Here is a 27,352-nt window from a genome sequence, read left to right as displayed (position 1 = left end):
CACCAAAATGGGTTCACGGCCGGGTCGGGCATGACTTAACTGGACTAATTCTAAAATTGATAAGGTGCAACAAAAGTTGAAAAAGAGAGGACCCAAACCAAACAGGAGATAGGTACATTAATAAGTCAATTACAAGGAAACAAAAAATGAACGGGTAAAAAATAATTTCATAATTTTATACTACTAATTAATTTCTGTTTAGTTGGGTTCAATTGTCATGCATAGCACGGGTTTCGTGCTAGTGAAGCTGATAAAAGCCGACCAATCATCCGATCGGGACGGGGTTTTTCACCCTCTTCGATCTCTGCCTTTAACTGAGCAACATATTTGAAGCATTCCAATATCCGATTCCTCCGTTAAAGGACCATCCATATATGAGGAGTAATTCACGTACGCAGCCTGCCTGCCATGTGTAATCCAATGCATGAGTTGAGGGTGCATTGTTAGAGCATTCTCTCTCCTATAAATTTCTCCATGTGATCTCTCAAATTTCACTCAACTTTCTTAATTACCCGATTAATAATTATTAGCAGCTAGCTGGAGAATCATTAACCAAGGAATTAAAGAAATCTATCTATAGCAATGGAAAACAAAGGTCGGGATATGAGCTATGACTCTGCTGAGATGGGCGATGAAGGCCGTAATGTGAACTACAGGGCTGCCGCTGGTGATCAAATTACCGGTCAACCTCAGGTACTCTCTCTCTCTCTCTCTCTCTCTCTCTCTCTCTCTCTCTCTGTAAATCGAATTAAATACTAACTGAAACTCCACGTAAATTCGAATGTAAAATCTCAAGTTACAACTGATCTTGAGGATGTTCTACGTCAAGAAAAAACGTGCGATGGCTTCATTTATATTGTTACTAAAGATGTATTTTTGTTTTGCTTGGCGAAAATCAGCATTGTTAGATGAGATTAGTGAAGTTTAAACCCATGTCAAATGCATGAGAGTACATGGTGCCTATCATTTGACTATCAGTACTCTACTTGCTGATTAAAGACATCTTGGGGGTACTATGAGGTTAAGGATCTTGGATTTGTGACAATTTTGATGTTTATACTCTTTCGCGAAATTTCAAAGTGTGGATAGGGTGATCCCACTTGTACCAAAGTGGCTCTGTCCTTCGCGTAATTGAGAATGTGACCTACTTTTCGATTGTTGAATTGGTTGTTGGAACCACACATGCATGTGAGAAAAACCAGTGAATAGGTCGATTGCTACAATTTGATTCTTTCTTTGTTGTTTTTCTTGGTAAAAAAAAACAAAAGAAGCAATTTTCAGAAAAATAGGAAAGGTAAAAGAAAGCATATTTAGCTTTTCAAGTGCTTGTCTTGTGTCATGCAATTGCAATCTCAAGACACCATAATCTTTTTCTCTATCATATTGTTACAGTTGTTCAAAGATGACTTGACAAACCAGGGCACTAACTACCATCAACAGGTGATACAATTCTAATAAACTGTGCCTTAGTCTTTTTCTATTTTTCTTTGCATTCTAAATGCCTCTCTCTCTCTCTCTCTCTCTCTCTCTCTCTCTCTCTCTCTCTCTCTCTCTCTCTCTCTCTCTCTCTCAGACAAGGAGTGATGGATACATAGACCAAGGATACAAAGCCTCTGGCAATGATGGATATAAGAACCAGTCTGGCAACGATGGATATATGAATCAAGGGTACAAAAACTCTACCAATGATGGATACATGAATCAATCTGGCAATGATGGATATGCAAACCAGGGCTACCAAAACTCTGCCAACGATAATTACATGAATCAAGGATACAAAACCTCTGGCAATGACGGATACATGAACCGGTCTGGCAATGATGATAACATGAACCAAGGATACAAAACCTCTGGCAATGACGGATACATGAACCGGTCTGGCAATGATGATTACATGAACCAAGAATACAAAACCTCGGGCAATGACGAATACATGAACCGGTCTGGCAATGATGATTACATGAATCAAGGATACAGAAACTCTGGCCAAGACAACAGTGTCCTTCAACAGGTAATCCTAAATGATTTCATAAAAGGGAGATATTTACAATAACTAATGAAACAGACCTTCGAATACAAAGATTTTGCTTTAAAATATGCATTATGTGGATTATAGTACTATAAGCTGTTTATTTGTTACAGCTTTAACATACAAACTAAGTTGTAGCCAAAGCCAGTGGAAGATATCGACATCGGTTTTTAAATCATTTAGAGTAAAAAAATCAGTTGTAAAAGGCATAGACAATTTTTTCATCATCAGAACAATATTTAGAATTGTTGGCAAACCCTCCAAAATTACATTCTGTAGAAGCTATAATCCAAAACCACTTTCCAATTTTTTGACAAACAGAGATCACCTGAAAATCAAGGCACCACACGAAGCATTTTTATCAGCCATCATCAATAAAATCAATCTCCTCACTAGCACATGATAACGAAACAACATGCACATTAATTGTTGGCTACAGACAGGAGGAGGTGTCATGAACATGGCGCAGGGAGCAGTGCAAGGAGCGGCAAGCGTGGCAAAAGAAGCGGCAATGGGTGCAGCAAACATAGCACAGGGAGCAGCCACCGCCGTGAAGAACACTCTTGGGATGAACACTGACATGACCAGCTCCACCCCCGGCACAGCCGACACCACCACCCCCACATATCACCCAAACAACCCAAACTCTAGGGTTTGAAAGTTTTAGTGCTCTTCCGCTTTGAGTTGGTCTTCCGTTTGTCTTTGTCACAGATTGTTGTGGCTGGCTGTTTACATGCATGCCTTTCTTGTGAGGGTGCAATAATATTGTCTTCGTCTTTGAAAAGTACTCATCTTTTCTTTAATTGTCATCTTATTATTAATTGCAATAATCTATGGAGATATTTATCTTCCTTTATTTCAAGAGTGTTGTTTCTGGATACGTGTATGAGGTCGAGATTCAAGAAGCTAAGACCTTAATTATTTCCGACAAGTCTTTCTTTATTTTACAGCAAAAAGCAATCCATTCAGAAAGAAAGCTTTCTTTCTCTTTATGGATAACTAATCCACTGCCAAAAATAGTTGGGAGACTTTACCTAAGAAAAGGGTATTAAAAAAAGAAGAAGGGAAGATCTGAACATCATGAGAATGTGGACTATCTATTCAGTCCAAGAGATTTGAATGCCTAAGGCTAAATTATGGAATGGTTGTTCTACGTATTTTTAGAATTAAACAACAATGATACAAATGTTTCTTTATATTACTACTTTAGACTTTATAACGCATGTTAACTGCTTTGTTACCGACAGCAAAAGTGGTTGACTTGAATTCTACTTGACTTGGTTTTGAAACAAGAAAAAACTGCCCTCAAGATTTGAACTCAGACACTTTGACACGGACTAAAATCAACTTGCCGTGGAGCTAGCAAAGACATTTGTGTTATAATGCGAACAAAAAAAATATATTAATTTACAGATAATATTGGAATACCCCTAAATTTTAAAATTTTTTTGATGTCCAAAGCCTAGGCCTCTTGAGCCTTGGGCTTGGGCCAACCCTGTATTCAGTTGTTGTGCCTTTTGATATTGCATACCTATACAAGGGTTCAATTTTTTGTCGATGACGCTTGGGTCAAGTCTTGTCGCTGCGAATGGTGCAAAGTTTTACGAACATGCTTTGCTCTTATGTGGGTCGTTGCTTAAGAGTACTTAAAAATCAAAACCTCTCCTATCTCTTTTAGGCATTGGATGTTGAACCTTTTCAGATCGATCGAAACCGTTCATTTATACAACTCGTCAATAATGTCTATCAAGGCAAGAATCATGATGATCAAACACGATTAATGCAATTTCAAAACTCACTCATGTATACAAAATATAGATTGACACAGAAGATCGAAATTCATTTATCTCACGATAAATGTTCTGCCATCATGTAGATCTTGTTCGTTTGGAGAACTCAAAATCCTTAGATACGGTTTCTAATAAATTCTTTCGATCTCTCTCTATCGTTATAGACTTAACGTCCACAGTTTAGAAAAGTAAAATGATTCCGATCAGAGAGTGGGGTCTGGAAAGGGCCCACAAGTAAGTCCAAGCACGGAGCTGGACCCATAACCCAGCAAAACAGATTGGGCCTTAGTAACAAGTAGGGCCCAATTTTATCTGTACACCTTCTTCCTGTCACTTTTTCTTTCCCACTCCCCTGGAAGTGCAGGGGTTCCTATGGCTGCATGTGAGTCCTCTCTCTCTCTCTCTCTCTCTCTCTCTCTCTCTCTATCTTCCTATACATGAATACTTATGTATATCCTTCCACAAAGATGTGATCATGTAAGTATGTCTCTGGATTGAAGCTGCCTGGTTTCTTCTTGAACTGCTTCTCAATTTTGCTTCCACGAGCACTTTCTCGACCCATATTCATATCGAATTTGAATTGGGTTTCTGTTTTCTCGATCGATTAAGTCTATGTTTAATCGAATTTGGTCTCTTGGTATCGTAATTCAGGTACTCTTGGAGGCTCAAGTGTAAAAGCTTCGAACTTGAACTTGGGATTTGGGAGAATCAAATTCGGCACATTGCAAGCAATTCATGGCCTGAGAAGTCGTGTTCAGTATCCCAGCCTGACGTTATCTAAGCGATTGGGGAATGCATTGATTGAGTGCAGATGCTCGTCTGAATCCGAACGTAAGTGGTTTCGCTCTTGATATTTTCGCAAGACCCAAGTCACGTTTACGCAATTGCTTACACAATTGGGTACACAATAAGGCATTGATTATTAGTTTTTTGTTTGGTAAGGAATTGATTATTAGTTCAAAAAAAAGAAAAAGGAATTGATTATTAGTTCTCATGTATAGAAGTGTTACGTTGGTAGTTTATTTCTTTGCCGTTAGGGGTGCAAACGAGCAGAGCCGAGCTTTGTAGTGTTCAAGCTCGGCTTCTTTGTAAATGAGCCGAGCCTGGCTAATTTACTTAACAACCGTCTTTAAACTAGCCGAGCCAAGCTCTTGAGTGCTGAGCTTGGCTCGTCGTTTAATAAACAAGCCTAAAACTTGAGCTCGAGCTCGGCTCGATAACTAAACGAGCCGAGTCGAGCCTGAGCAGCTGGGTTCGTTTGCAGCCTTGTTTGCCGTTTGGCTTGATTTAGTTGTTACGGACCTTATATAAATGATGTAGTCTCCTGTTATTGGAATTCTTTGAATACCGCTTGGCATCAAACCAAAGAAGAAGAAGAAGAAGAAGAAGCAGCGCTAGCAGACCCTTTCTTATTTATATTACTAGTAAGATAGGAAAAAGGCATTTCTATACTTGTAATATAATAAGGGGTGGATGAGGTCAACTCTTCTATTTTTCAATTCCCTTCTTCACTTCATAACTTACAAAATAACTGCCGGACTGTGTCCCTCTTTAGCATCCCAATCGGCATAGCCGCAGTTGCCTGTCGTTGGAGTTAAGTTACATGCTTACGCAATTGTATACACACACATGCTTGTGCACAAGCAAGCTTGTGACTGTGTGATGCCGGAAGACAACTAGTATGATATATATCATATAAGTGTATATATATATGCCAAACTGTTTTTCACATGCAGTTTATATTTGAATTCAAAAGTTTAAAGATATGATCTCATCATGATCCTCACATAACTACCAACTTTGGAACGCTCATACCACTCCTTGTCATTTATAAGGGATAATTTTGGAACTCTACTGAGTTTAGTTTACACTTTGATTTTTTGAAAGGGGAGTAACACTTTGAAACATCGTAAAATGAAAAAATGGACCTGTGGGATCGACTCAATTGGTGTGCACCGTCTAGACGGAGATCACGGGTGTCTGGACGCTCGTATGGTATTTTGACTCTGAAGCCTCAGTAGTTTCGTCCAGCCTGTGGTCAAGTCCATCCGGACGGTTGATGCATATTTTGGCCGATTTTGGACTTCCCAAAGATATATTTTGGAGGTTTCCTTGTTGGTTTAGGACTTGGGGTGCAAGGAAATCACTTTAGGCGAGAAGTATCTTTGGGAAGGTTTCTTTTGCTATGCCTATACATATAGCTTGACTCTCTCAATTAAGGTTGGACTTGTTAGTTCCTTGGGAGAATCCTCATGGGGGTTCTTGGTAGAACCTTAGGGTTCTTTGTTAGATCTTCAAGGTTCTTTGGTTTCCCCTTTTTGGTGGGCTTGGAAGATTTTTATTTTGGTGTGGCCTCCGGTCACTTGGTGGAACTTCGTTCTTTGGTGATCTCATTGAGATCTGTGTTCCCTCTTGGTTGAAACCCTAGTGTCGTGAGTCTTGATGAGAGAGAGTTTTGGTGACAGATTCCATTTAGGTTTTGGTGCGAAAACTTGTATTTTGGGGTTGGTGAGTTTGTCTCTTGTGAGAGTTTGCTTTTGTCACCATTGTATCTCTTCAGGGCATTGTTCTCTTCACATTAGTGGAATGTTTCTCTATCTTCTATGTTTTGTTCGTGATTTGGTTGTGGCCTTAACTTTTAAACTCTACTTTGACAAGAGTGCAGCCGTTGCAAATTCGGATGATGATTCTGAAGAGGCAAAGTGCACAACTAGCCAACTCATTCCAAACTCATATGAGGTTAGTAGCTTGCTTGTTTTTTACATGGTAGGATATATAGATTCAGACCTTCTTGTGCCCCGTCGTTCCTGCTATTCTATTTTGCAAAATGAAAGGTTTCAACTTTGAACAACTATTTTTAACCCTAAGAACAGACTCTAGAAGGGCATCCCGGGCGCAATGGTAAGATTGTCCCGATTTGACTTGGTGGTCACGGGTTTGAGTCATGGAAACAACCTCTCCGCTGGTGGGGTTAAGACTGTGTACATCCAACCCTTCCCCTACAGTAGCGGGAGCCCGTGCAGTAGGTAGCCCTTAGAACATAGTCTCTACATGTGCAAACATGCTGATTCCCTAAAAACACTCGACGCATGCAAAGTGGTGCTAATATTATTGCTTGCCTGAGATTTTCCTAGAACATCTTCTATGCCAACACCATATAACTAAATTCTTGATCTTGCTCTTGACTGTGAGGATTATAAAAATGCAGAGGTTGAAGTGGGGGAAGGTGCCATGTATTTGATTTTGAACCATAAAGAAACTCCATTTGGTTATTGACTACAATGCCTGTAATATTTCGTTGTGTGATTGCACATTTTGGATGCATATCTGCATTTGCTTGACATAGGACATATTATTTGTATTTTTATATTTATGGACGTCCCATTGGATCTAGTCAGGATGATGCAATTCAATGTCTCTGCTATAGGTTTGGCTCCTTTCTTGTTACAGTAAGATGATAACAATGATGCAACATATCGGAATTGCATTGCATCTTGTCTCCTGAGTAGATTGAATATAGGCATGGTGTCATGATGAAACGCCCAACATCTTGAGTCTTGACTATGCAAGAGAGAGTACCTTAGTTCTATTTGGTAGGATATTGTGAATTGGCCAAGACAGGCATGCTCACCTACATCTTTACACATCTGAGAACCTTATATCACTTGATGTTGTTTGCAGGTGGAATGTCTTCTCAATCAAATATGTGATACCTCATCCATTGCAGAGTTTGAACTAAAGGTGAGCAACTCTAACTTGTAAACTCAGGTCTTCTTTGAGTTGCACCTTTTTTGAAATTTAAACACATGATTCTCATCATTTTGGATTGGAGTTAGTGGATGAAGATGCTTCATCTTCTGTGGATGCTTTCCTTCTGTCTTCTGTCCTTCACACTTCATCTTTCTCTTCTTACTGTTAGCTCGGTGGGTTTCGGCTATATGTATTAAGGGACTTGACAGGAAAAAGTAAACCTGAATCGCCACCAATATCTGCTCCAGTCAACACGAGTTCAACTGTCGAGGCACCTGATCAAAATGGATATGTCTCTTCACCCTCTTTAGCCATCTCCAAGCCGATGCCTTCTTCCAATGGGGTTCAATCATTGCTTGATAGAGCTGTGGATGAAGGCTTGGCGATTCTTAAGGCTCCAAGGGTTAGAGTTAATTATACTCTTCTATTATTTTAATTTTTTTACAAAAGAAATTCTGGTTGCTAACCTCGTGCTACGCAGGTTGGATATTTTAGGACATCTCGAACTGTAAAGGGGAAGCGTTTACCTCCATTGTGTCAAGAGGTACACTACTTTCACTTGTTTTTGTGGGGTTTTGATAATTTCCTCTATTTATGGCTTTCTTTGTTTATAGGAACTTAAATAAGGAACAATGCGTTAAATTATATGCCGTATTTACTTTTCTGTTCAAATGAGTTCATAATGAATGCCGATTTTTTTTTATGTTCTTTGCTCGTAAAAAATTGCCATGATTTTCCCCTTTCCTACCTAGAGTGATTAATCTCTTTCATTTTACTCCCTTGTGTTTCCTTTACTAGACGTCCACAATAAACTACTAATTTCTATATTCACATGCTTTTGAAACAGATTTGTTCTAGTTGACACCATATTGAAGTATAGTTTAAGTAACTTACTAAGAGTTTATCAAATTTTGTGCAAATGTCTTTATCATATGATCCAGAAGGTTCAAAATTTAAAATTTTATGTTGACAGTTTCACTGTTTTTGTTTATTTTCAACCAGATTTACCCACTCTTATGCTGTGTCTATTGATATTATTTGCACTACGCCTAACAGGGGCAAACAGTGAAAGAGGGCAAAGTGGTTTGCTTCATTGAACAATTTGGTGGTGTGCTCCCAGTTATGGTATGGACCTTGACTTAACTGTAACATGCGTTTGTTTCCTTTTTGTACCTGCCATTCGTGTCTGCGATCTTGGAGAAAAGAATGGAGTTTAGTTCCAGTTACTTCCTTCTGCATTAGCCTTTCTTTTAAAGATATCTAACACTGATGCGAATTGCCCCCACTTATTTTCTGCCAGTGCGACACATCGGGAGAGGTTATCAAGATAGTTCGAGAAGATGGTGGTACGTGTAGCCTAATTTCTTGTCTTTCCATATCGCGTTAATGTTCTGTTAACCCATTGTGTCCTCTTCTTTCTGATTCACTCAACAGAGCCTGTGGGCTATGGCGATGCTCTTATGGCAATCCTTCCATCTTTTCCTGGGATAAAGATGCTTCAATAGATGGTTTTGTTTTGTCATTCTCTCTTCTGCGGGTTTAAACTTCATCTTTTTTTGAGCAGAACTTCTTGACATCTTTGCCCGAACTTGAAGGCGTGATGGCTTGTAGATCTGTATGCAGTTTATTTCTTGTATTTTCTTTTCTGTGAGGTTTGTATCACTAGAATTTCGTGACTAGGGATTTTCTGGTTGGGGTTTGAGAGATTTCATGAAATCCTTGGACAAGATGGTTGAAAACAAGCATTTTCTACGCGTGGTTTGTGTGTAGTCTTTTCTTTTTTTTGATAAGCATTTTTTTTGTGTGTGTGGAGCCTCTTCTTAATCAGAAGATGATAATTATCTTCTACTATAAAAAGATGGGTGTGTTTTCTCAATATTATAGCGGATGTGTTAAGACTTTTAACTTAAGAGGAAGAGGGAATGGAGTCCTAAGTATTGTTGTGTGCAATCTGATGGAAGAACACAAATTCAGCCATTCCAGTTTCTCATCAAATGTGATTACTATTTCGGTGGAAATGTCATTGAGGAAGGAAACGTTTTTCCTTTGTTTCGACTGTAAAGGTGTTCGGGTTAGTTCACGTGCACCTCGACTCTTCCCCTCTCCAGTCCGGTCAAAAGGCAGCGCATCTACGTCGGGATTAGGGGATTCACAAGAGATTCATCTCTTGCGGCTTGGCAGGAAGAGGTTGCTAAGTTTCGAACTGAGGATGTTTAGGTTTACGTTTCATCCATATTGCCACTTGAGCTACCCTTTGGGGTTTGACGTTTTGGAAACCGACACTGCGTTTTTCCTCATTGTTAGCGAAACGTGAACGATAATTTCTTTTTATCAAGCCAGAGCAGATGCGTTGGAAGGGAAGGGAAGGGAAGGAACATGGGGTTCTTGCGTTGGAAGGGAAGGGAAGGGAAGGAACCCGGGGTTCTTGTTGTCCGCAAGGGACAACACGAAAGCCCCAAGAAAAGTTTATTCCTCCTCCTACTTCAATAATGCTTGGAACACTAGTATCTAAATCCAAATTAGGACATATATGTATTTTGAATAGTCTAATGTATATTGGTTGACGCAGAACCACAAATGCACCATAAAAATTTGCATGCATCGAACCACTTCAAACATAACAAAACGACGAAGAATATTTGAGTTTGAATACCTAAAATATTTGGGTAAGTTTAATTATTCCCATTTGGAATAGAATCCTAACTGTTTCCTCCGATCTGCGGCTCCAGATGGTGAGTTTCAGTGAGGCCGTTCTCTCTCCTAGTCCTCCTCTCTCTTTTTTTTGAAGTTGCTTATTTGCAGCGCTCCTTTCATATTGGTGAACTCTACGCATACATATGACCCATCACATGTGAAAGAACATTAGAAATGATACATCCTCAGTCTCAATTTGTTTGTCCAATTATCGAAATTCGTGTTTTTCAAAAATATACTTATATCTTACATTTTATAATATTTTTTATGATTTTTAAGATTTTGTATAATAAAACTAATTGAAATCTACTAAACAATATCTATATTGCATATTAAAACCATTACGAATTAAAAATTATAGACAATTTTTTTAGAGGTCAAATGCTCTTTAAAGAGAGACAAACAAATCGGAACAGAGGGAGTAGTTGCATCCAAAAAAACCTACTATAGGTACCGACAGGCACGCGGGACCTACTCCGGGTCTCTCATAGATGATTCGAGCCGTTTAATAATTTTACCAAAAAATGAGTGGGCCTACAAAAAATCATCTTAATCCGATATGATATGTGTAGGTACTTGATTCAATCTTCAATTTTTTCATTCAGATTACAGAATCTTGAAATCTGAATGAAAAAAAATAAAAATTGAATTGAACACCTAAATATATAATTGAACGGCTCTTATATCCGTGAAGGCCCAAAGTGAGCTCTGCGTGCCCTTTTTACCTTATCGGCATGCACATCGTCTGTCCCTTTAGCTTCTTCGCAAAAAAATTTCCCTCTTGGGTAATATTTCCTGAACCCGACAAAATTCTTTCCGTTTTCGTCTAGGCTCAGGAGATAGTACTACTATTTCCTAGGGTTTCTCTCGTTGCTTGCACATCGAACGCCATTCTTGGCGTTCTGATGTTGATGTTTTGTAAATACAGTCTGTGCCTCTGCAAACTTAACCCCATTCAAGAAAGTTCACATCAGAACACACTTTAATGAAATTTTCTTTTCCCATCTGCTTTAACATCTCGTGATTTCTTGATAGTGATAGCTCGTTCAGATGGTTTTGCGCAAATGGGTTAGTTGAATGCCAATGAAATTCTCAAACCCATCTGGGTTTTCTCTTAAATTCCTCTTGAACAACGTCTAGTTTCAAATTTTCATCTGCATTTTTTTTTTTTGATATTTTCATCGGGGCTTTCTGATTTGCGTACAAATGGATCCAAACTTGACAACCCTAAATCCTGTTACCACAAACCAGATAGCCCATGCTCATTTCCATCCAACTCTTGAATCTGGTGGCAATGCCGTTAATTTCTCGCCCCAATTCTTGACTTGTGACGAACAGTATGCGAATGCCTCCAATGCTGAATATCCATCTTTCAAGAAGCCCAGAACTTCTCAAACACCGGTGAATTCGAGGATTCCCGTGTTGTTTAACAAACCTAACATGGGAATTCCTTTCAAGAATGTACCATGCTTGCAATTTAGTAGGGGTCATTGCACTTATGGGGACAATTGTCAGTATTCCCATGGTATTGTGGATACCACCCAGAAGATTTTACCTCAAAGGGAGGAACTGATGAGCAACGAGACTTGGAATGAGGACCAAATAATTATCTCATCTATGAAGCTGTGTTGGAGGTTTTGTAATGGGGAACAATGCCCTTTTGGTATGAGATGTCATTTCCGTCATGAAGTTCCTGCGAAATTTCGGAAGAATTTTGCTACAAGTACTGGGAGTAATGGGTCTGGAGGGTTTTCCAGAATTGAGAGTGAGCAATTGGAATGTAAGGCTCTTGTGAAACAAAGTTTGGATGCTATTGAAGTGTCTCAGAAGCCGGTGTATTGGAAGACAAGGCTGTGTAACAAGTGGGGGGCGACCGGTAACTGTCCCTATGGCATCAGTTGTGGCTTTGCTCATGGACATGCAGGTATTCTGAATGGCCTTATGCCTAGTCTCCTAAACTATGTCATTACTGTCGACCTTGATTTATCGAACCAGCTGCTGCAATTTTATTCCAATACATCTGCTGAGATAGTTCACGAAACCATTTCGGTTCAAGGAATCTTTCGTGTTAAAAAAACAAAAGGGGAAACTACAATTCAATTCGCGTTTAACCAGTATGGGCTCTTGAGATGGAGCGATTTTGCATTGTCTTGTATTTACTTAGCCATTCACTGTCTTGAAAGTACTTGAACCCAAACTTCCTCTAATTTCTTTGTTAAAGAGGAATATATCTAACTACATTCAGATGCTTTCAATCATGATTAGAAGATTATTTTGGCTGCTGCTGTCCAGCCATTGTTTGTTTGGTTCAGCTTTTATGCTTTTTCCGGTCACTGGCATAACCTGCATCAACTCTTCAAGGAGATTAGATAGTAGCAGGGGTATTTGGATGTGACTGAACGTATCTAGATTTTTACTTTGGGCTAATGGTAATCAACTTTTGTGAGGACGATTAATTGAGAATAGCTAATTATAGTCTTATTTATGGTGCACTAGTTGGCAATTCTGTCGCATTTGATGTCAGATTACAGCCCAGTTCATTACAACTGATGACATCCTTTTGGATCATTTTTCAATTTTGTTTTTGACTTCGCGGTAGCTCCGGAAGCTGATTCGTTTATACATTGTGTTTGTAAATAACTGCAATTTTGGTATCTTGAGTTCTCCTTACCAGCAAGACAGGAATACTTACGCTTCGAGTGGAAGATATCAGTACTTATTTCAGATGTCCTGTGGAAACTAGGAACTTTGGTGGCTTTTGAGTTTTATGAGCATTTGGCTGCACAAATCTACAATCCTTTGTGGGCATATTCATCGAAGAGGGGCCCATAAGAAATTATTTTGCAGACACAGCACAAACAGATTTAAAAGGTTTAAATGGTACTCCTATTTGTTAATGAATGAATTTTCTACTCGTCACCTATACAAATCTTGGTGACTGAGGCATTAGCTGAATGCAAAACCTCATGCAGACACGTCACTCATGCGACACAAATTCCTGTGGTGCCATTCTTGATGCCATAGTAAGTCTAAGCATGGTGGCAAGCGAAAAGACTTCCATCTGTTTGATAATTCTGTTACTTTGATTCACAGAACTGAAGAAGGTGAGGTCTCGGACTGCCATGGAATTTGGGAATGTTTCTACTTCAAATATGACACCAACTGCTGTCCTGCATGCATCATCAACGACAACAGGGAATGGGACTTCTTGTGAGAAGAAAATGCAGGGTAAGAAGTGCTTACTCAAGTGGAAAGCATTTGAGAAGATTAGTCACATCTACGCTGATTGGATTGACGATATGCCTCTTGTGCATACCTCACTGGGAAAAGTGGGGAGCTAGTTTGTATACGATTTGTGTCATCTGTTGTTTCATTGCACCATTTTGCACAGGTTGGGAAAAGTTAGTTGTGTTTAGAATCTTTAGATTACTATGGGTTGAGAGTTTCTGCAACCATCAATCAAGTCATCGATTGAACATGAGTCGGGTGTCTTATACCAAATGTTGCTTCTTACTGTTGTTACCACAAACTTGTCACAAGTGGGTGTTATGAAGTATAAACTGTAGGAATGATGAAAAACAAAGTTCCTTGTGAATGATGCGTTCAAAGAGTTTCCTTCATGCTTATGTTATGTGAGATTATCATCATAGTGCGAGTTCGTTTTATGGCACCGTTTTGTACAGGCTGAGAAAAAGTTTGTCGTGTTTAGATTCCTGTTGTTGCTGGTTCTTAACCACTGATCTGACCACCGATCTGACCACCGATCGAATATCAGTCGCGAGTCTTTTTTACCGAATGAGAGTTCTACCTACTGTTGTCGCAAACTCGTCACCTCTGGGAATTATGAATCATAGACTAACTGAATGTTGAATACCAAAGGTTTGCTTCATGCTTATTTTGGTCTGCCATTATCATCTTAATTGCTTGTACAGGGTGTGAAGTCGCATTAATTCTCAATTATCCAAGCACTTGTTGCTTTTTGCAAACACCAGATATGAAGCGATGAAAAACTACTACGTTTACGTCACTGTGATTCTTTTGTTTGCTCAAGATTTCTTTGTGCCATAATCAGGACACAGATGAAGAACTCACGTTATGTTGCACAACCCATTTTCAGAATATATGAGATCAAAAGAACAAACAATTTTCAGAATATATAGGTCCCTTTTACTAAAATTATGATCAATACAACAGAGAGAATCTATGGACCAGATTACAACTCCAATATACCTAACACAATAGCAATATTATGTGCTACATCAAAACTACAATCTATAACAGATAAACAACCAACTACCTAAAATACTAGAGGAAAGGCTTTGCTAACTATTTAATGATATGGTGAAGGGAGATGATAATGCCAAAACTGTTTTTGTTGGTGCCAAAACTCTGGTGCATAAAAGTCTTGTACATTGCAAATGGTACAAGCCTTTTGTGTACTAGAGTTTTGGCACCAACAAAAACAGTTTTGGCATTATCATATCCCTATGGTGAATTGTATGCATTATATTCTAGGTTTTTCATATACCTTTTTGAGCAGATCGAGTCCACTTAATAGTTGACCTTGCTAAAGCATCCAATGGATCAACACATTTCTTAAGAATTGGATCATCATGAGGCAACAGCTCCCGCATGTTATCCGACGCGAGGATGACAGTATGCACGGCCCTAAGCAGAAGAACTTGTAGCGCGATTCTTAACAGGTTCCGTGCCCCTTCCATATCCCTTCTGTTTAAAGCTTCAACTGCAGGAATTACAGTATGTTCAATAGTTGCTTTGTCAGGCAGCACAACCTCAAAACCCTGCTTGTACAAGAAATCGCAATTATTTCCAGTGAAATTGCAGTAATTTGTACTCCAATAGGAATAGGAGGCTAAGAACATTACAAGGAAATTATTTCACAGATGGTAGAATGTCAACTTAAAGCTAAAAACATAACCAGGAAACTCAAGGGAATTCAAGTGCAATGACAAAGGAAAATCACAACTCCAAACACAATTAATGTGCTATGTAGAGCCAGGCGGATGAATTCCATTCCAGAGTGCAACAAAAACACGATCCCTGATGTAGTCGGAAAATCAAAACGAAACACTTGCAAATCATCTTCAGCATAGACAAGAACGGTTTTACTTGATTACTAACCGAACGCAGTTCCCTGAGAACCTAGAGCACTAGCTTAACTGTGTCATGAACAACAACAATAGGAAAAACTTTGACTTCTAAACGATGAAGCGGGAGAGCTAACTTCAGAAAAGACTTTCCAACTGATAATTCAGACTACAGTATGACTTACTCCCTCCAACATATTTTCTAAGCAGATTACACATTTACTGAAGACTGGAGGTAAGGGAAATGTATTACAAACCGAACGAATGATCTTCACCCCAGGTGTAAAACACGGTGTTCTTTAATCTTCCACACGAAATCGTTCAATTGAACTCTACATAGCATATAAGTATACAAGTAGCTATATGACCATACCAAATAGATAGATATACCTCATTCCGGAGTTTCTCCTGATAAAAATCTGTCTTCAGCACTGCATCAGCGGCAAGTACCCCAATCCGCAGAGGGCTTCCTGTTTCAACTGGCCTCAAATTTGCTTCCTTAAGCTCCCTAGCCACACATTCACCCATGTGAAGGAAAGGAACAGAACATCCCCTTGAAACTTCATCGTGCCACGTGTGCGATACGTGACAAGGCATTACTATACACCTGGCTCCAGACTTCTCAAGAAAAACCCGTTCACGCCTCAGGTTTTCCAATGGAGCGCAATCCGTTTGGAAACCCTCACTTATGCTTGGTGCAGGATTAGAGCAAAGAACAAATGGAGGGCAATCATCTCCTACTTTGGTACTCCAATGAACAAGTTTTTTCAAGAAATTTAGAGTGGAATGAATAGATACGCCTCCGATGATTCCTACTGTATTATCATGATTGAGTAGGGAAGTACCAACAGAATCGCAAGCTGCATTTGAACCAGGTATTTTGTTGGAGTCCAATAAATTTCCACTCTCATCATTTTGTAGGAGAATTGAAGATGGAGGAGGAATGGCTAAAGCTGGATTTGTCCTTGTTGAATACTGGCTAATTCTATTCTTATTCACATAGCCAAATGTATGATAAGGGTAATTCAGAGAGTGGAAAGATATTGTCATGCCTCTATCCCACTATCATGTACCCAAGGAAAACACTATTTTTTTGAACTAAAATGTCTGGACCAGTTTACGTGCACTTCGACTGATCCGAACTAGGTTTTCTGACGAACAGCTCCAACGGTGGAAAAACCCAGAATTTTCTCTCTGGAATGCCTGAAGGAAAAGGGCAGCACCTATGTCAAATTTTATTGGGTAAGGGACTGAATTGAATAGAGACAGTGAAGATTTGATGATATGCAACAATCATTGAGAGATTTCAACTGAATGAAAAAAGGAAGCTTCGTGTTCGTCTTCTATCTCATGTTCTCACTTGCTAAAATGGAATAAATTGGCCAAGAAATAACAGGAGACAAAGAAAAAGCTGACGGTTGCATTTGTTATCTTGTGTGGATCTTCCAACATGGCTAGTGGGGGTGGCTCCCCAAGATGCGCCTCAGGCGCACTGATTTGCGCTTCGGGCGCATTAACACTCAGTAATTGGTTAAACTTTGCAGATTCGCTCCGGACACTCCCGAGCTTGGATTTTTGCAAGGTTTGAACCATTAAAAATCTTGTTGAGTGTACTTTCTAACCCAAGTAGTTTGGATTTAAAAGTATTTGTACATAAAATGATATGAACAATTTACTCTCAGTAAGTTAAAAATTCAAATCATTCCAGTAAAATGCTCGCATCTTCTTCATTTTAAATAGGATAAAAACCTATATAATGAAGAGGATTTTAAAGTAAAAGATGGTTGATTCCAATCATAGAAATGATAAAGTTTAGTTTATAAAAAAGGGTAGCAATTAGACCGCTACAAAAATTATCTGAGCACTACTACCCTTCCACTACCAACACTGTCAATGTAAATCAAAATACATTATTTTTATGGTTTGATCTCACCATCTTTTAAGACTCTGAATACCCTCTTTATATATATACAATAGGTTTCGTTTCGGTTTAACGTTAGTTTGATTCAAGAATTTTTCCGAAACAGTTTGTTCTTTGACCTGTTGAGGGTAAAGTTGTCTATATTTTGATGTATAAATAATTTTAGAGCCAAACAAAATTGGTTGGAAAGTAGGCTAGACAAACTTTTCAATGGTTCAAACCACAAGCAAATCGGAGTTCAAGAGTGTCATTGGCAAGGCCGTAAAGTTTGGTCACTTTTGAAATTTCAAGAATGCGCCTAGGGCGCGATGAAATGCGCCTGGGGCGCAGGGCTTTGCGCCTGGGGCGCATTAACACTCAGTAATTGGTCAAACTTTGCGGGTTCGCTCCGGACACTACTGAGTTCCGATTTTTGCAAGGTTTAAGCCGTTAAGAAAGCTTGTTGAGTATACTTTCAAACCCAAGTAGTTTGGATTTAAAATTATTTGTGCATAAAAAGATATGATCAATTTACTCTCGGTAAGTTGAAATATAAATCATTTCGGTAAAACGCTCGCATCTCCTTTATTTTAAATCAGATAAAGACCTATAATATATCGTTGAAAAGGATTTTTAAGGTTCTAAAAGATGGTTGATTCCAACCATAAAAATAATAAAGTTTAGTTTTTCAAAAGGGGGTAGCAATTAGAACGCCAGCAAGACCAGTGTGATTCTTATTTAATTGCCAATTCTTGTTCGGTTCACGATTCTAGTTTGTTAATATTCAAGTACTTTCAACAAAAATCTGAAATCGCAACTTAGTTCATAGGTTAAGATTCAATAGTCCCCACAACCAAACCTCTGCATTTATGAATTCATATCAAAGCTACATGGGGTCCTATTTTTATTTTCGATTGTATTTGATCGGAGGGCCTATAGGGATTAATCTGAGGTACGGTTGTTGCCTAAACACCTTGCATTATTCAGAAAAAGAAAGAAAGTTGGACATCTAAAACCTTGACGCAGGACCAAATCTGAGTCATTGACCTCTTTTACAAATCAAATGACAGAGAGAGGGTAAAAGGAAAAAGAAAGGATCAAAATGGCTAAGAGGTAACAAGATATATATAAGAGGTAGACAGAAATGACCAAAGTTTCAAAATAAGAGATACTTATAGAGAACAATTTATACGATTTGAATTAGTTTGAGAAAAAAAGAATAATTGTTTCGAAAAAAAGAATAATCGTTTCGAAAAAAAAAAAATTAGAACGAATTTGTTCGAGAGAGGAGTGATAGTAGCTCAAGTGTTACCGTTATCCAGAATACCTCATCCCAAAATAAAACGAGAAATAGGGCCTGAATTCACATGTTAAATGTAATCCAGTTACGAGCACAGTTTCTCTCCAATGATCTTTTACTTTCACATCTCTTTTGGTAATTACGAATAATAGAGCATATGAGATTCACCTGTAATTCTTCTTCTTGAATACTGAAGATATAACTTTTTATTTTATTCGATAACCGGCTGTACGGACCAGTTTGCGCAAAAGATAATATTCTATTGATTAGGTGTTAACAAAAGTCTTTTTGCAACAGGGAAAAGAAGTTAATTGGCGCATAGCATACATAGCCATCAAGGCTGTTAGAAATGTGACCTTTCAATGCAAAGATGCCTTTGAGTTTTGTCAGTTTATCCCTGACCTGTCTGAGAATGTCATGTGTCAATCACCACATGGTATGATGTTTGTTGGGCAGCATTCATCTTTATTGACAGAATTTTGGAGCTACTTCAAATTTTTTTTTTCCCCCTTTTGCGCTAGGGAATCGAACAGGGAGCCCCGGGCTTGGTGGAGCTCACGCCAATTTGTGGCGGAGCAATTGATATTCTTCCATAGAACAAGAAAAAGTTCCGTATAGCGAGACTCGATATATTGGCTACTGCTATGTGGATATGACAAGCTGAACGAAATCATCATTTGCCTTGCAAAAATTTTTCACCGTTGAAGTATTGAACCACCAGTGGTTCTCTTATAGGAAATTAGTTATTGATCACTGAAATCTTAGATACAAATGGTGATTAGAGATAGTTGGGTACATAGAGAATTAGTTGATAGATCAAAGTTGTTCAAAAAAAATGGTTGTCAGATGGTAGTCGGGGAAGTAGCCAAATTTTATCTTTGTCACTGTGTTTAGCCAAATTACAGCAAAAAGCTTTGTAGCAAGCCAGAAGTTGGCTTTAGCAGCCAAAAAATGGTCAAGACTATTGGATTTGAGATTGATCAAACAGTTAATCTTATTCAAGCCAAGAAGCAAATAAGCAAATTGGTTTAATTATAGCTGTTAATGTTTTTCTTTTTCAGTTATCATCATCATTCTGTCTTGAGGAAACAACGATGGGGACCTTAAACTGTATGCAAATTTTTTAACAGTCAACTCATTAGTATATTCGCACATTACCTGCATTAAAATGGTGCCTCGTATCATTCTGCCGAACGATATGTCTAATCCCACACCTGGAGGCGGACATGCGAGAAGTGGCTTTTGACAGAGTTTCATGTTTTTTCCATTTTCTGGTGTCAAAAAAAAAAAAACTGCATTAAATTAAAAATAAATAAACGCAAAAGAGTAGGGACAATTTTCATTTATGTATCTTGTCCTATCGGCTCTTCCAAGAGCCATCTTAGTTGTACCCTACAAAACAACAAAAAAATGTACAAAAAGACAGCCATAAAGATCTGACTTTACCCATGTGGATCTGATTGTATATATTTCAGTGGGTCACACATCCCTATGCAAATTATTCCCCTCCAATAATTCACTTTCAATAGTTAATTCTTACAGCCAACCCAACATTTTCAAGATCCGTATGTGTATAAAGTCCCATTGCAACTTATTATTGCAAGAACCTTTCACCACAATTCCCAGCATGTGGAGCAACCTCCCCTTCGACCTCCTTTCCACCATCTTCTCCTTCCTTCCCCCGGACTCCTTGGTACACGCTAGGTCAGCTTGTTCGCACTGGAACAAATGTGCCATGTCGGCTTACGCGGCTCCGCCGGATTATTCGTGCCGCCACGCACCGTGGTTCTTCGCCTTCCCCACGCGCCACCGTGGGCACCTTTGCTACGCCCACAACCCGATTACCGACAATTGGCACGTCCTGTCCCTCGACTTTGTTCCCCATCCAATCCGTCCAATCGCTTCGGTTTGTGGGCTTATACTCTTTAGGCAGACAAGCACCACATCCCTCCGATTATCCGTATGCAATCCATTCACTAAGCAATTCAAGCCCCTGCCATTGCTAAACATCACTCGTACTAATCCAGCAGTGGGCCTAATAGAGGTAGGACCAAGCCCACAAGTTGCAATCCCTCAATTCAGGGTCTACATCGCTGGAGGCATGTCCGAGGCGCCACGTGGCTCCTCATACGAGACCACATTGGAAATGTACGATTCACAGATGGACGCGTGGCAGATTATCGGGCCAATGCCGGTGGAGTTTGCTGTGAGGTTGACAGTTTGGACCCCCAATGAGAGCGTGCACTCGAACGGGATCATATATTGGATGACCTCAGCCCGTGCCTATAGTGTTATGGGCTTCGAGATCGGCACCAACACGTGGAGAGAATTAAGCGTGCCGATGGCGGACCGGCTCGAGTTTGCCGCGTTGGTTTGGCGAAACGAGAAGCTGACACTTGTCGGAGGCACGTGCGTTGAAGATGCATTTGTGTGGGAGCTAAGTGGTGATGATACTTGGAGTTTGATTGGCAAGGTGCCTGCTGAGTTGGGGAGGAGATTTTTAGGGCTTAAGGTGGGGTGGGGTGGTACTAAATGTGTGGGGATTGATGGGGCAGTGTGCTTGTACAAGGACCTTGGGTCTGGAATGGTGGTTTGGAGAGAAGATGTGGAGAAAGGTAGGTGGGAATGGATTTGGGTTGATGGGTGCTGCTCCATGAGAGGAAAACAAGTTCAGAATTTCCCCATCAAAGGAGTGGTTCTTCACCCAAACCTTGGTGCTTCTTGTTTGGGGCTTAGGTGACAAAATCAAGGGCTCGGAACGTCAAACAAGAACATTAGGTATCCTGTTTCTCGTCAAGAGAGATTCGTTTTAACTGCAAGTGGTGAGGAAGGTGAGAGCAACAGCGAAAGGCGATAGATCCGGAACCGGAATTTTAGCATCTGTAGATGCAGGAATGTCTCAAGGAAACAAGAGGCTTTGGTAGAAGTGGTGGTAGTAGACAGAAAGCATTGTCTTTCTTGAGTTCAATACTTCAATGAAAGAATGAAGCTTGTTCATTATACGTACCACCGAAAGAGAATAAAATTACAACCATTATGAATGCAGAAGGAATTTGTCTGTAACTTGACAGTTTGGTAGGCAAATTTCCACTATTACACAGACAGCTGCTGCTACCAAAGGTGACAAAAATAATGAACTTAAAAGGCCTGCGAATTAGTGAATACACATTAAGCGAGGAATATATTCAAGCATTAACCACGTTATTCGACTTCCATCATAAGGCACTGGGTACTGCAGTCAGCAACCCTCCAACGATTTACCATAGTCATTGTAAGAACTAAATAACTAGATAACGAAAGGGCAGCAAATCATACATTAGATTTGAAGATCACACCATCAAACATATAAACTTCTCGTTAACACCTGAATGAAAGTGCAAATGATAAAATTTTACAAATTTGGTGAGCAGTTAGGGGAGGTCACCATTGGTCCACAGCACTCCAGCTTGTTTTTCCACAGATTTTGCTACTTTGGACCTTTCAATATCAATCACATCGGCCAACCCATGGTTGACCTTGATTGGTTCTGGATACTTCAGAAAACGTTGTTGTATGCTGTAAGAGAAACAAATAGATGGCTCAATCTGTAAGCTCTTCCATCAGGCCCTGTTCATCATGGCCGATATTGATTTTGTCAGGACTTCTATAAACTCGTGAGTGAATTGATGCAAAATTTAAGAAAGTAAACCACCTGTGAGATGTAGGTCTCAGCATCAGTTCGTCTAAGAAAGAGAATTGCATGGCGAGCAAGGTTGGCTATCTGATCACTGAGTGCCACACTGCCAATGTCCTCGAGGACACGAACCTTAATGTATGGATCTTTAGGAGGCACCATATCCTTGCACACACACACAAAAAGATAAAAGGCGTGTTTAGTCCAAGTTTATAAGCATGCACTGTAGAGAAAGTAATGTTAAGTATTTCACGGTTCAAGTGGACATCCCCATCGTTTCATAAAAATTACTAGCAATGGTTGTGAGACGTGAGTGCATTGTCACCATTTCTTTTGTGTCTTGAAGCTATGTTTTCACACCAGTTCCAGCAAGTGTGAGATTCAAGCTTATGCAGTAAATCTATGAAGCTTTCTATAGGCACAATGAGGTCCACATAGCCAACTGATTAAGCAATGTTGCAGTTGACACTAAAACACCCATTTTGAAGTGTATTGGAAGTTTGAAACCATTTCTTCAGCAATCTGCAGCTACGTCTCTGCACCACAGCAACCAGAAGAGTGCAAATCAAACTTACATCCACAAAGCTATGTACAGGCGTAACAAGGTCCGCACCACAATTGCCTAAGTAAACAGTTGAGCAGTTGGGAGTCTTGGGACTACGACACCATAAAAAACACCCAGTTTGTGCCCTCAATGTAAACAGAACTTGAGAGTTTTAGTTGATCTGTTTACAAGAGTCATCTTCTCGCAAAAGGATCATCAAAGAGGTTACAGCCTTGAGAGGTTTATGGAGGCTGAACTAGACCGTCACATACAAATGCTTTGTGAAGTGAAGTGTCCTCTGATGAAAAATGTAGTTGGATACATATAGAAATCTTCAACCATTACCCACGGTTCTTAAGGTTCAAACAAAGATCACACAGAGGTTATGGAGGAATCATTAATCTGAGCTATTTACTGCCGTATACAACACCTTAATTCTTTAAACCATATTCAAGTTTCTCAGTAGGAGATGCAATTCTTGGAAAACATTATCACAGACGACATTTCGTGTGTGTGTGTGTGAGAGAGAGAGAGAACAACTACCACAGCCAAATCAATATCCATTTCTAACTGATAGGATCTAATAGTTGCGGAATGATTCTGCGAATAATCTTTCTCCGAACTGCTGAGCTTCTCTTGTATTCCTTCAGGAAGTGGAGCCTCTTTTATCCAGCCCAAACTTCGAATGACTTCTGCTCGGTTATATCTGTTAAATACAAAGAACAACACACAAAATGTAGATGAAAAAGATTTGAGGGGGGAAAACAAGCTAGAAACCATTCAGTTAGAGAAACATAAACGCAACGGATGATGCATTCTTACACATAAGCCATAAGGCAGCGCTTGTTACGGACTAAAGAAAGGTGATGGATGAGTGCTCCAAAGTGGTCCGCATTTCTAGCTGTTTGGTTGTCCAACCCTTCTTCTTGCATTTTGCTATGACAATATCATATACCATTAGTGGGTGCATTGCAAAATCAAACTAAATGCAATGTTGTCACATCCTGAAATTTATTCTTCGCACAAACTCAATCAAACACTGGTCATCTCAGCAAGTAGACATCCTGATGTCAAGTTCATTTACGTCAACCCAAAAAGTGCTCAACTATGATTTTTTACGTTTTGAGTTAACGTGCTAGTCTCTGAACCTGCTGTCCCAAAATCCATATGCTATAAAGAAGCCAAAACATAATCAAGTTCACATTTTCTTGTTTTTCTTTGTTTCAAGACGACAACAAGTATCTCTACTTGACCCCTAAAATTAAGATCTCATGAGTAACATCAGGAACATGCAGAAAATGGTCGGTGTGCATCAGGTTGAAACCCCCTAACCTAGGCTTTGCTCCTGGTCTGCCACATCACTGAAGGAAATCGGAGTGGCACAGGCACCCTCTTGTGCAGGTGGATTTAAGATAGGGACAAGACCATAACAACCATGTCTACTACTCAAAAACCAGAAAGGGAAGTAAGAAAACAAAAGCATATTATTGCAACTAAATATTGGATGCACAGAATGGTCAGCAGTCGTATACAAATATAGTAGAAGTAAACAAATAAAGGGGGGTAACGCCAAAAGAATCATATGGTAAACAATGCAAAGAAGGTTACCTCAGCAAGGATTGGAGCTGACTGAAATGAGTATTGCATTCTTCAATTACTTGAGCAAACACATCACTCTACATATGCATAAAATAAACACAGTTAATTGATTAAAAAGGTACACCTTGACCCAGAACAAAACAAAGCTTGAGGATTGCATTTGATGGAACAGTAATCAGGGTTTTTTCAAAAAAAAAAAGAAAAAAAGAACAAGTAGGGAAATTTCATTCAAGCAAGCTAAACGGCTCTTACAACTGGATATCACCAGAAGACAATGAAAAAGTTCTATACAACCAATCTAGCGCAAAAGATAAAACTATCAAAACTGATCTGGAAATCTAATCCTGAACCCAGACACGAGCCTCAAGCTCAATTAACACGTACTGCATGGAGACCGAAATCAAATTCGGGTATAGTGCCAGTGAAAAGGTAATTGCAACAGAAAATACGAAGATTGGTGAAGAATCAAAGAAATTAAAGCACTGATAATATCCCCATCTACAGTAATAATGAGTTCACCCAGGGCGGACCAAGGGGGTGCAAGCAGGGGTCCGGGTCCCCGACACCTTCATGCCGTAACCAGATGAAGCAATTCTTCAAAGAAGACGAACAATCAAACACAATCAAAATATCAATTTACCCATTTAATAACCTCAAGAAACACCTCTAACGATTGACTAACTTCGAGATCCCGTTCGAAAAAGAGAAAAACTCTGTGAGTTGAAAATTAGGGCTGAACTTACATTGAAAGCTGAAAGCTGCCCAGATTCGCTGCTCGAAAATTCTTTCACTAATTCGCACGCCTTCTTTGCATACATCTCCTTAGCTAGAATGGGTCGCCTCCACAACTGCAATTCCTCAAAGAAATTAACCTTACACCAATAAAAGTTGAAACTGTTGTCTGTGTGTTTTCTCCTTTTGGGTTTTGGCGGGTGTTTTCCCCAATTCTGAAATCCTAAGTGCCAAATCAGTTGCTAATGACACTCGGAGCCCGAAGATTAACTCGAATGTCACATTTACTTCTTCTTCTTCTTTTTTTGTTTCCGGTCAGGGTCTGGGCTAACTTATGCGCACCTCAATTAATCCCCTTCCTGATCCGATCTAAAGCAAGCCATTCACACCGGGACTAGGAAATTCACAAAAAATTACTCCTTCCGTCCCGATTTGTTTGTTCATTTTCACTATTTGGGACCTTCTACAAAATTGTTTATATATTTCGGTATATAATGTTTTGTATATGCAATATGGATCTTGTTTGATAGATCTCGATTAGTAATACTATGTTTTTGAAATTATATAAAACATTATGGATTGTGAGATATAGACAATTTTTTGAATAACTCGTATGTCGAAATTAGACAAACAAATTGGGACGGAGGGAGTACTTTCTTACGGTCTGACCGCAATGATTGAACACTGGTCAATTATTCGGAGACCAAACCCACCAACCAACTGGACTAACCCTTGGACTAACATTTAGCCTTCTAAGGGAAAATATTTGGACACTGTTTATTTGTGACGCCTTCCTATATAGGGTGAGACATGGGTCCTTAGTATGTGAGGCATTACAAATAACTAGAACTACGTTGTATGAAATAAAAATTCCCTTTCGAGAGGTTTCCTTCTCTAGGATTGGAATATCTACAACAAGGCGAAACGAAAATACGAGTTAATTCATGAAGAAAAAAGAACAAGAAATAAGGGCTATTTTATTTTATTTTTTTACATATGTGAGAAGTTGTATTCAACTGTGAGGCAAAAACTTACATAACAGAGAATAACTCCATGGGGGCAAATGGACATTTACAGACCGGACAAACTATTAGAAAGGGCAATCAGAATATAGTATGTGCAGCCCTATTTTAAACTTGCCTAACGAGATCAGGTTCGCATAAAATAAAATTAATACCAAGCACACGACCAACAAACCACCGGATTAAATCCGGACAGAAATCGAACAAAAAAACTAAATAAAGCAAAAAAAAAATACACTCACATTCGTCATTGAGCAGCCCTTCTCTTGCCTAGCCTCCTATCGATCAAGCTCCCAAGCTGGCAACCCATAAAGTCATCAGCAACTACGCGGCTACAAACCCAGAAGCAGTGCATCGGTGAGCGACAAGCGGTTTGCTGCCCAAATTTAGGTATAAACCTAGAGGGAAGGAAGGGAAGAAGAAGGAGTGTGGCGGCTGTTTTAGGGTTACACTTGGGAGTTTAAAAGGGATAAGAATAATATTTTTGTTCAGCCAAAATGTTGTTTTGAAAGGTGCTCTCTCTCTCTCTCTCTCTCTCTCTCTCTCTTAACCCAATCCCATCAAATGGCCACCCCCTCCTCCTCAGCACCACCACAAAGGACCCACACCAAAACCCTAACCTTAACTGTTCCAAAAACCCACTACTCCAACCCACCTTTACTACCCCTTCGTCCAATAAAAAACCCCAGCCTTCGCTTTAGTCCCACCGAGAAACGGTCCACCTAATTGAGTCCTACCAGGTACGCCCTCAAGCAAGGCCCACTCAAGGCCAACCAGTGGGAGGAGATCGTCGTCACCGTTTGTCACGACCCTATCCCAGTAATTAAGATAAAGGGATTATCGTGACTGGCCAATGGATCTAACCTCCACCCGAGGCCTCATTACTCAATCCAAGCAATGTAAAGACTGTAAAAATTTAAAGTGCGGAAGCATAATTGACATAAAGATACCGTCAGAGCCTTAAAGATTTAAAATCTTATCAACATAAAGTGAACTTACACAAAATAAGAATTAGTCAATTCCCAACTTTGAAGTTCTTAAAATGTTAACTAAATACTTGCTTTACATGTCCCCTAGGCAGCAGTGTTTCTCGTTCTTACTTGGCAATACCTATAGGAAAATAATTAATTTTCATAAGCCGACAGCTCGTGTGAGATACTATACCATAGTTATACGTTTTACCATGGAAATATTATTCATAAACTTCTTGT

The 27,352-nt window shown here is 39.4% G+C and overlaps 6 protein-coding genes across 9 annotated transcripts; 4 read left to right on the top strand and 2 right to left on the bottom strand.

Annotated features, from left to right (window-relative positions):
- Positions 1-494: 494 nt before the first annotated feature.
- Positions 495-2,687, top strand: LOC131298780 (uncharacterized). The gene is made up of 4 exons (XM_058324251.1): positions 495-693; positions 1,393-1,440; positions 1,574-2,011; positions 2,469-2,687. Exons 1-4 carry the CDS (start codon positions 583-585, stop codon positions 2,685-2,687), a joined length of 816 nt encoding a protein of 271 aa, XP_058180234.1. The 5' UTR covers positions 495-582.
- Positions 2,688-4,049: 1,362 nt separating this feature from the next.
- LOC131335445 (uncharacterized) lies at positions 4,050-9,321 on the top strand. Its single transcript, XM_058370783.1, has 9 exons — positions 4,050-4,201; positions 4,471-4,650; positions 6,485-6,558; positions 7,501-7,560; positions 7,739-7,972; positions 8,051-8,113; positions 8,626-8,694; positions 8,870-8,915; positions 9,004-9,321. Exons 1-9 carry the CDS (start codon positions 4,192-4,194, stop codon positions 9,072-9,074), a joined length of 807 nt encoding a protein of 268 aa, XP_058226766.1. The 5' UTR covers positions 4,050-4,191; the 3' UTR covers positions 9,075-9,321.
- A 1,667-nt stretch (positions 9,322-10,988) lies between these two features.
- On the top strand, positions 10,989-13,910 carry LOC131335443 (zinc finger CCCH domain-containing protein 39-like). 2 transcript variants are annotated; one of them, XM_058370779.1, is made up of 3 exons: positions 11,024-12,187; positions 13,007-13,134; positions 13,357-13,469. In XM_058370779.1, the coding sequence occupies exons 1-2, from the start codon at positions 11,470-11,472 to the stop codon at positions 13,093-13,095; spliced, it is 807 nt and encodes a 268-aa protein (XP_058226762.1). In that variant the 5' UTR covers positions 11,024-11,469; the 3' UTR covers positions 13,096-13,134; positions 13,357-13,469. The 2 variants fall into 2 exon arrangements, with proteins under 2 accessions (XP_058226761.1, XP_058226762.1); XM_058370778.1 differs by lacking the exon at positions 13,007-13,134 and having other exon boundaries at positions 10,989-12,187; positions 13,357-13,910.
- LOC131335444 (uncharacterized) lies at positions 13,127-16,865 on the bottom strand. 3 transcript variants are annotated; one of them, XM_058370780.1, is made up of 4 exons: positions 16,458-16,864; positions 15,762-16,425; positions 14,792-15,065; positions 13,127-13,433 (listed from the first exon to the last, which is right to left on the bottom strand). In XM_058370780.1, the coding sequence occupies exons 2-4, from the start codon at positions 16,419-16,421 to the stop codon at positions 13,405-13,407; spliced, it is 963 nt and encodes a 320-aa protein (XP_058226763.1). In that variant the 5' UTR covers positions 16,422-16,425; positions 16,458-16,864; the 3' UTR covers positions 13,127-13,404. The 3 variants fall into 3 exon arrangements, with proteins under 3 accessions (XP_058226763.1, XP_058226764.1, XP_058226765.1); XM_058370782.1 differs by lacking the exon at positions 13,127-13,433 and adding an exon at positions 14,522-14,609 and having other exon boundaries at positions 14,759-15,065; positions 16,458-16,862; XM_058370781.1 differs by having other exon boundaries at positions 15,762-16,865.
- Positions 16,866-19,906: 3,041 nt separating this feature from the next.
- On the top strand, positions 19,907-21,634 carry LOC131335440 (F-box/kelch-repeat protein At3g61590-like). Its single transcript, XM_058370776.1, has one exon. The coding sequence runs from the start codon at positions 20,139-20,141 to the stop codon at positions 21,309-21,311; it is 1,173 nt and encodes a 390-aa protein (XP_058226759.1). The 5' UTR covers positions 19,907-20,138; the 3' UTR covers positions 21,312-21,634.
- A 228-nt stretch (positions 21,635-21,862) lies between these two features.
- Positions 21,863-25,387, bottom strand: LOC131335441 (uncharacterized). Its single transcript, XM_058370777.1, has 6 exons — positions 25,131-25,387; positions 24,397-24,464; positions 23,611-23,724; positions 23,332-23,494; positions 22,263-22,409; positions 21,863-22,177 (listed from the first exon to the last, which is right to left on the bottom strand). The coding sequence occupies exons 1-6, from the start codon at positions 25,203-25,205 to the stop codon at positions 22,151-22,153; spliced, it is 594 nt and encodes a 197-aa protein (XP_058226760.1). The 5' UTR covers positions 25,206-25,387; the 3' UTR covers positions 21,863-22,150.
- Between the last annotated feature and the right edge of the window lie 1,965 nt (positions 25,388-27,352).

The sequence above is a fragment of the Rhododendron vialii genome, chromosome 8a (genome assembly GCF_030253575.1).
Source record: "Rhododendron vialii isolate Sample 1 chromosome 8a, ASM3025357v1".
Lineage (NCBI taxonomy): Eukaryota > Viridiplantae > Streptophyta > Magnoliopsida > Ericales > Ericaceae > Rhododendron > Rhododendron vialii.
The sequence above is the reverse complement of the archived record's forward strand: the minus strand, read 5'-3'. Positions and strand labels throughout refer to the sequence as shown.

Bases quoted from the DNA above. Each gene is read 5' to 3' on its own strand.
- LOC131335440 (XM_058370776.1), top strand. From the start codon at position 20,139: ATGTGTATAAAGTCCCATTGCAACTTATTATTGCAAGAACCTTTCACC.
- LOC131298780 (XM_058324251.1), top strand. From the start codon at position 583: ATGGAAAACAAAGGTCGGGATATGAGCTATGACTCTGCTGAGATGGGC. The intron at 694-1,392 runs GTACTCTCTCTC...ATATTGTTACAG, and splicing joins AAATTACCGGTCAACCTCAG to TTGTTCAAAGATGACTTGAC. The intron at 2,012-2,468 runs GTAATCCTAAAT...TGTTGGCTACAG, and splicing joins ACAACAGTGTCCTTCAACAG to ACAGGAGGAGGTGTCATGAA.
- LOC131335443 (XM_058370778.1), top strand. From the start codon at position 11,470: ATGGATCCAAACTTGACAACCCTAAATCCTGTTACCACAAACCAGATA. The intron at 12,188-13,356 runs GTATTCTGAATG...TTTGATTCACAG, and splicing joins CTTTGCTCATGGACATGCAG to AACTGAAGAAGGTGAGGTCT.
- LOC131335444 (XM_058370781.1), bottom strand. From the start codon at position 16,421: ATGACAATATCTTTCCACTCTCTGAATTACCCTTATCATACATTTGGC. The intron at 15,066-15,761 runs GTATATCTATCT...TTGTACAAGCAG, and splicing joins AGGAGAAACTCCGGAATGAG to GGTTTTGAGGTTGTGCTGCC. The intron at 13,434-14,791 runs GTATATGAAAAA...TGATGCATGCAG, and splicing joins GACTCGATCTGCTCAAAAAG to GACAGCAGTTGGTGTCATAT.
- LOC131335445 (XM_058370783.1), top strand. The intron at 8,114-8,625 runs GTACACTACTTT...TACGCCTAACAG, and splicing joins TACCTCCATTGTGTCAAGAG to GGGCAAACAGTGAAAGAGGG. The intron at 8,916-9,003 runs GTACGTGTAGCC...TTCACTCAACAG, and splicing joins GATAGTTCGAGAAGATGGTG to AGCCTGTGGGCTATGGCGAT.
- LOC131335441 (XM_058370777.1), bottom strand. From the start codon at position 25,205: ATGTATGCAAAGAAGGCGTGCGAATTAGTGAAAGAATTTTCGAGCAGC. The intron at 23,725-24,396 runs GTAACCTTCTTT...ATATTGTCATAG, and splicing joins CAGCTCCAATCCTTGCTGAG to CAAAATGCAAGAAGAAGGGT. The intron at 22,178-22,262 runs GTGGTTTACTTT...CATGATGAACAG, and splicing joins CTGAGACCTACATCTCACAG to GGCCTGATGGAAGAGCTTAC.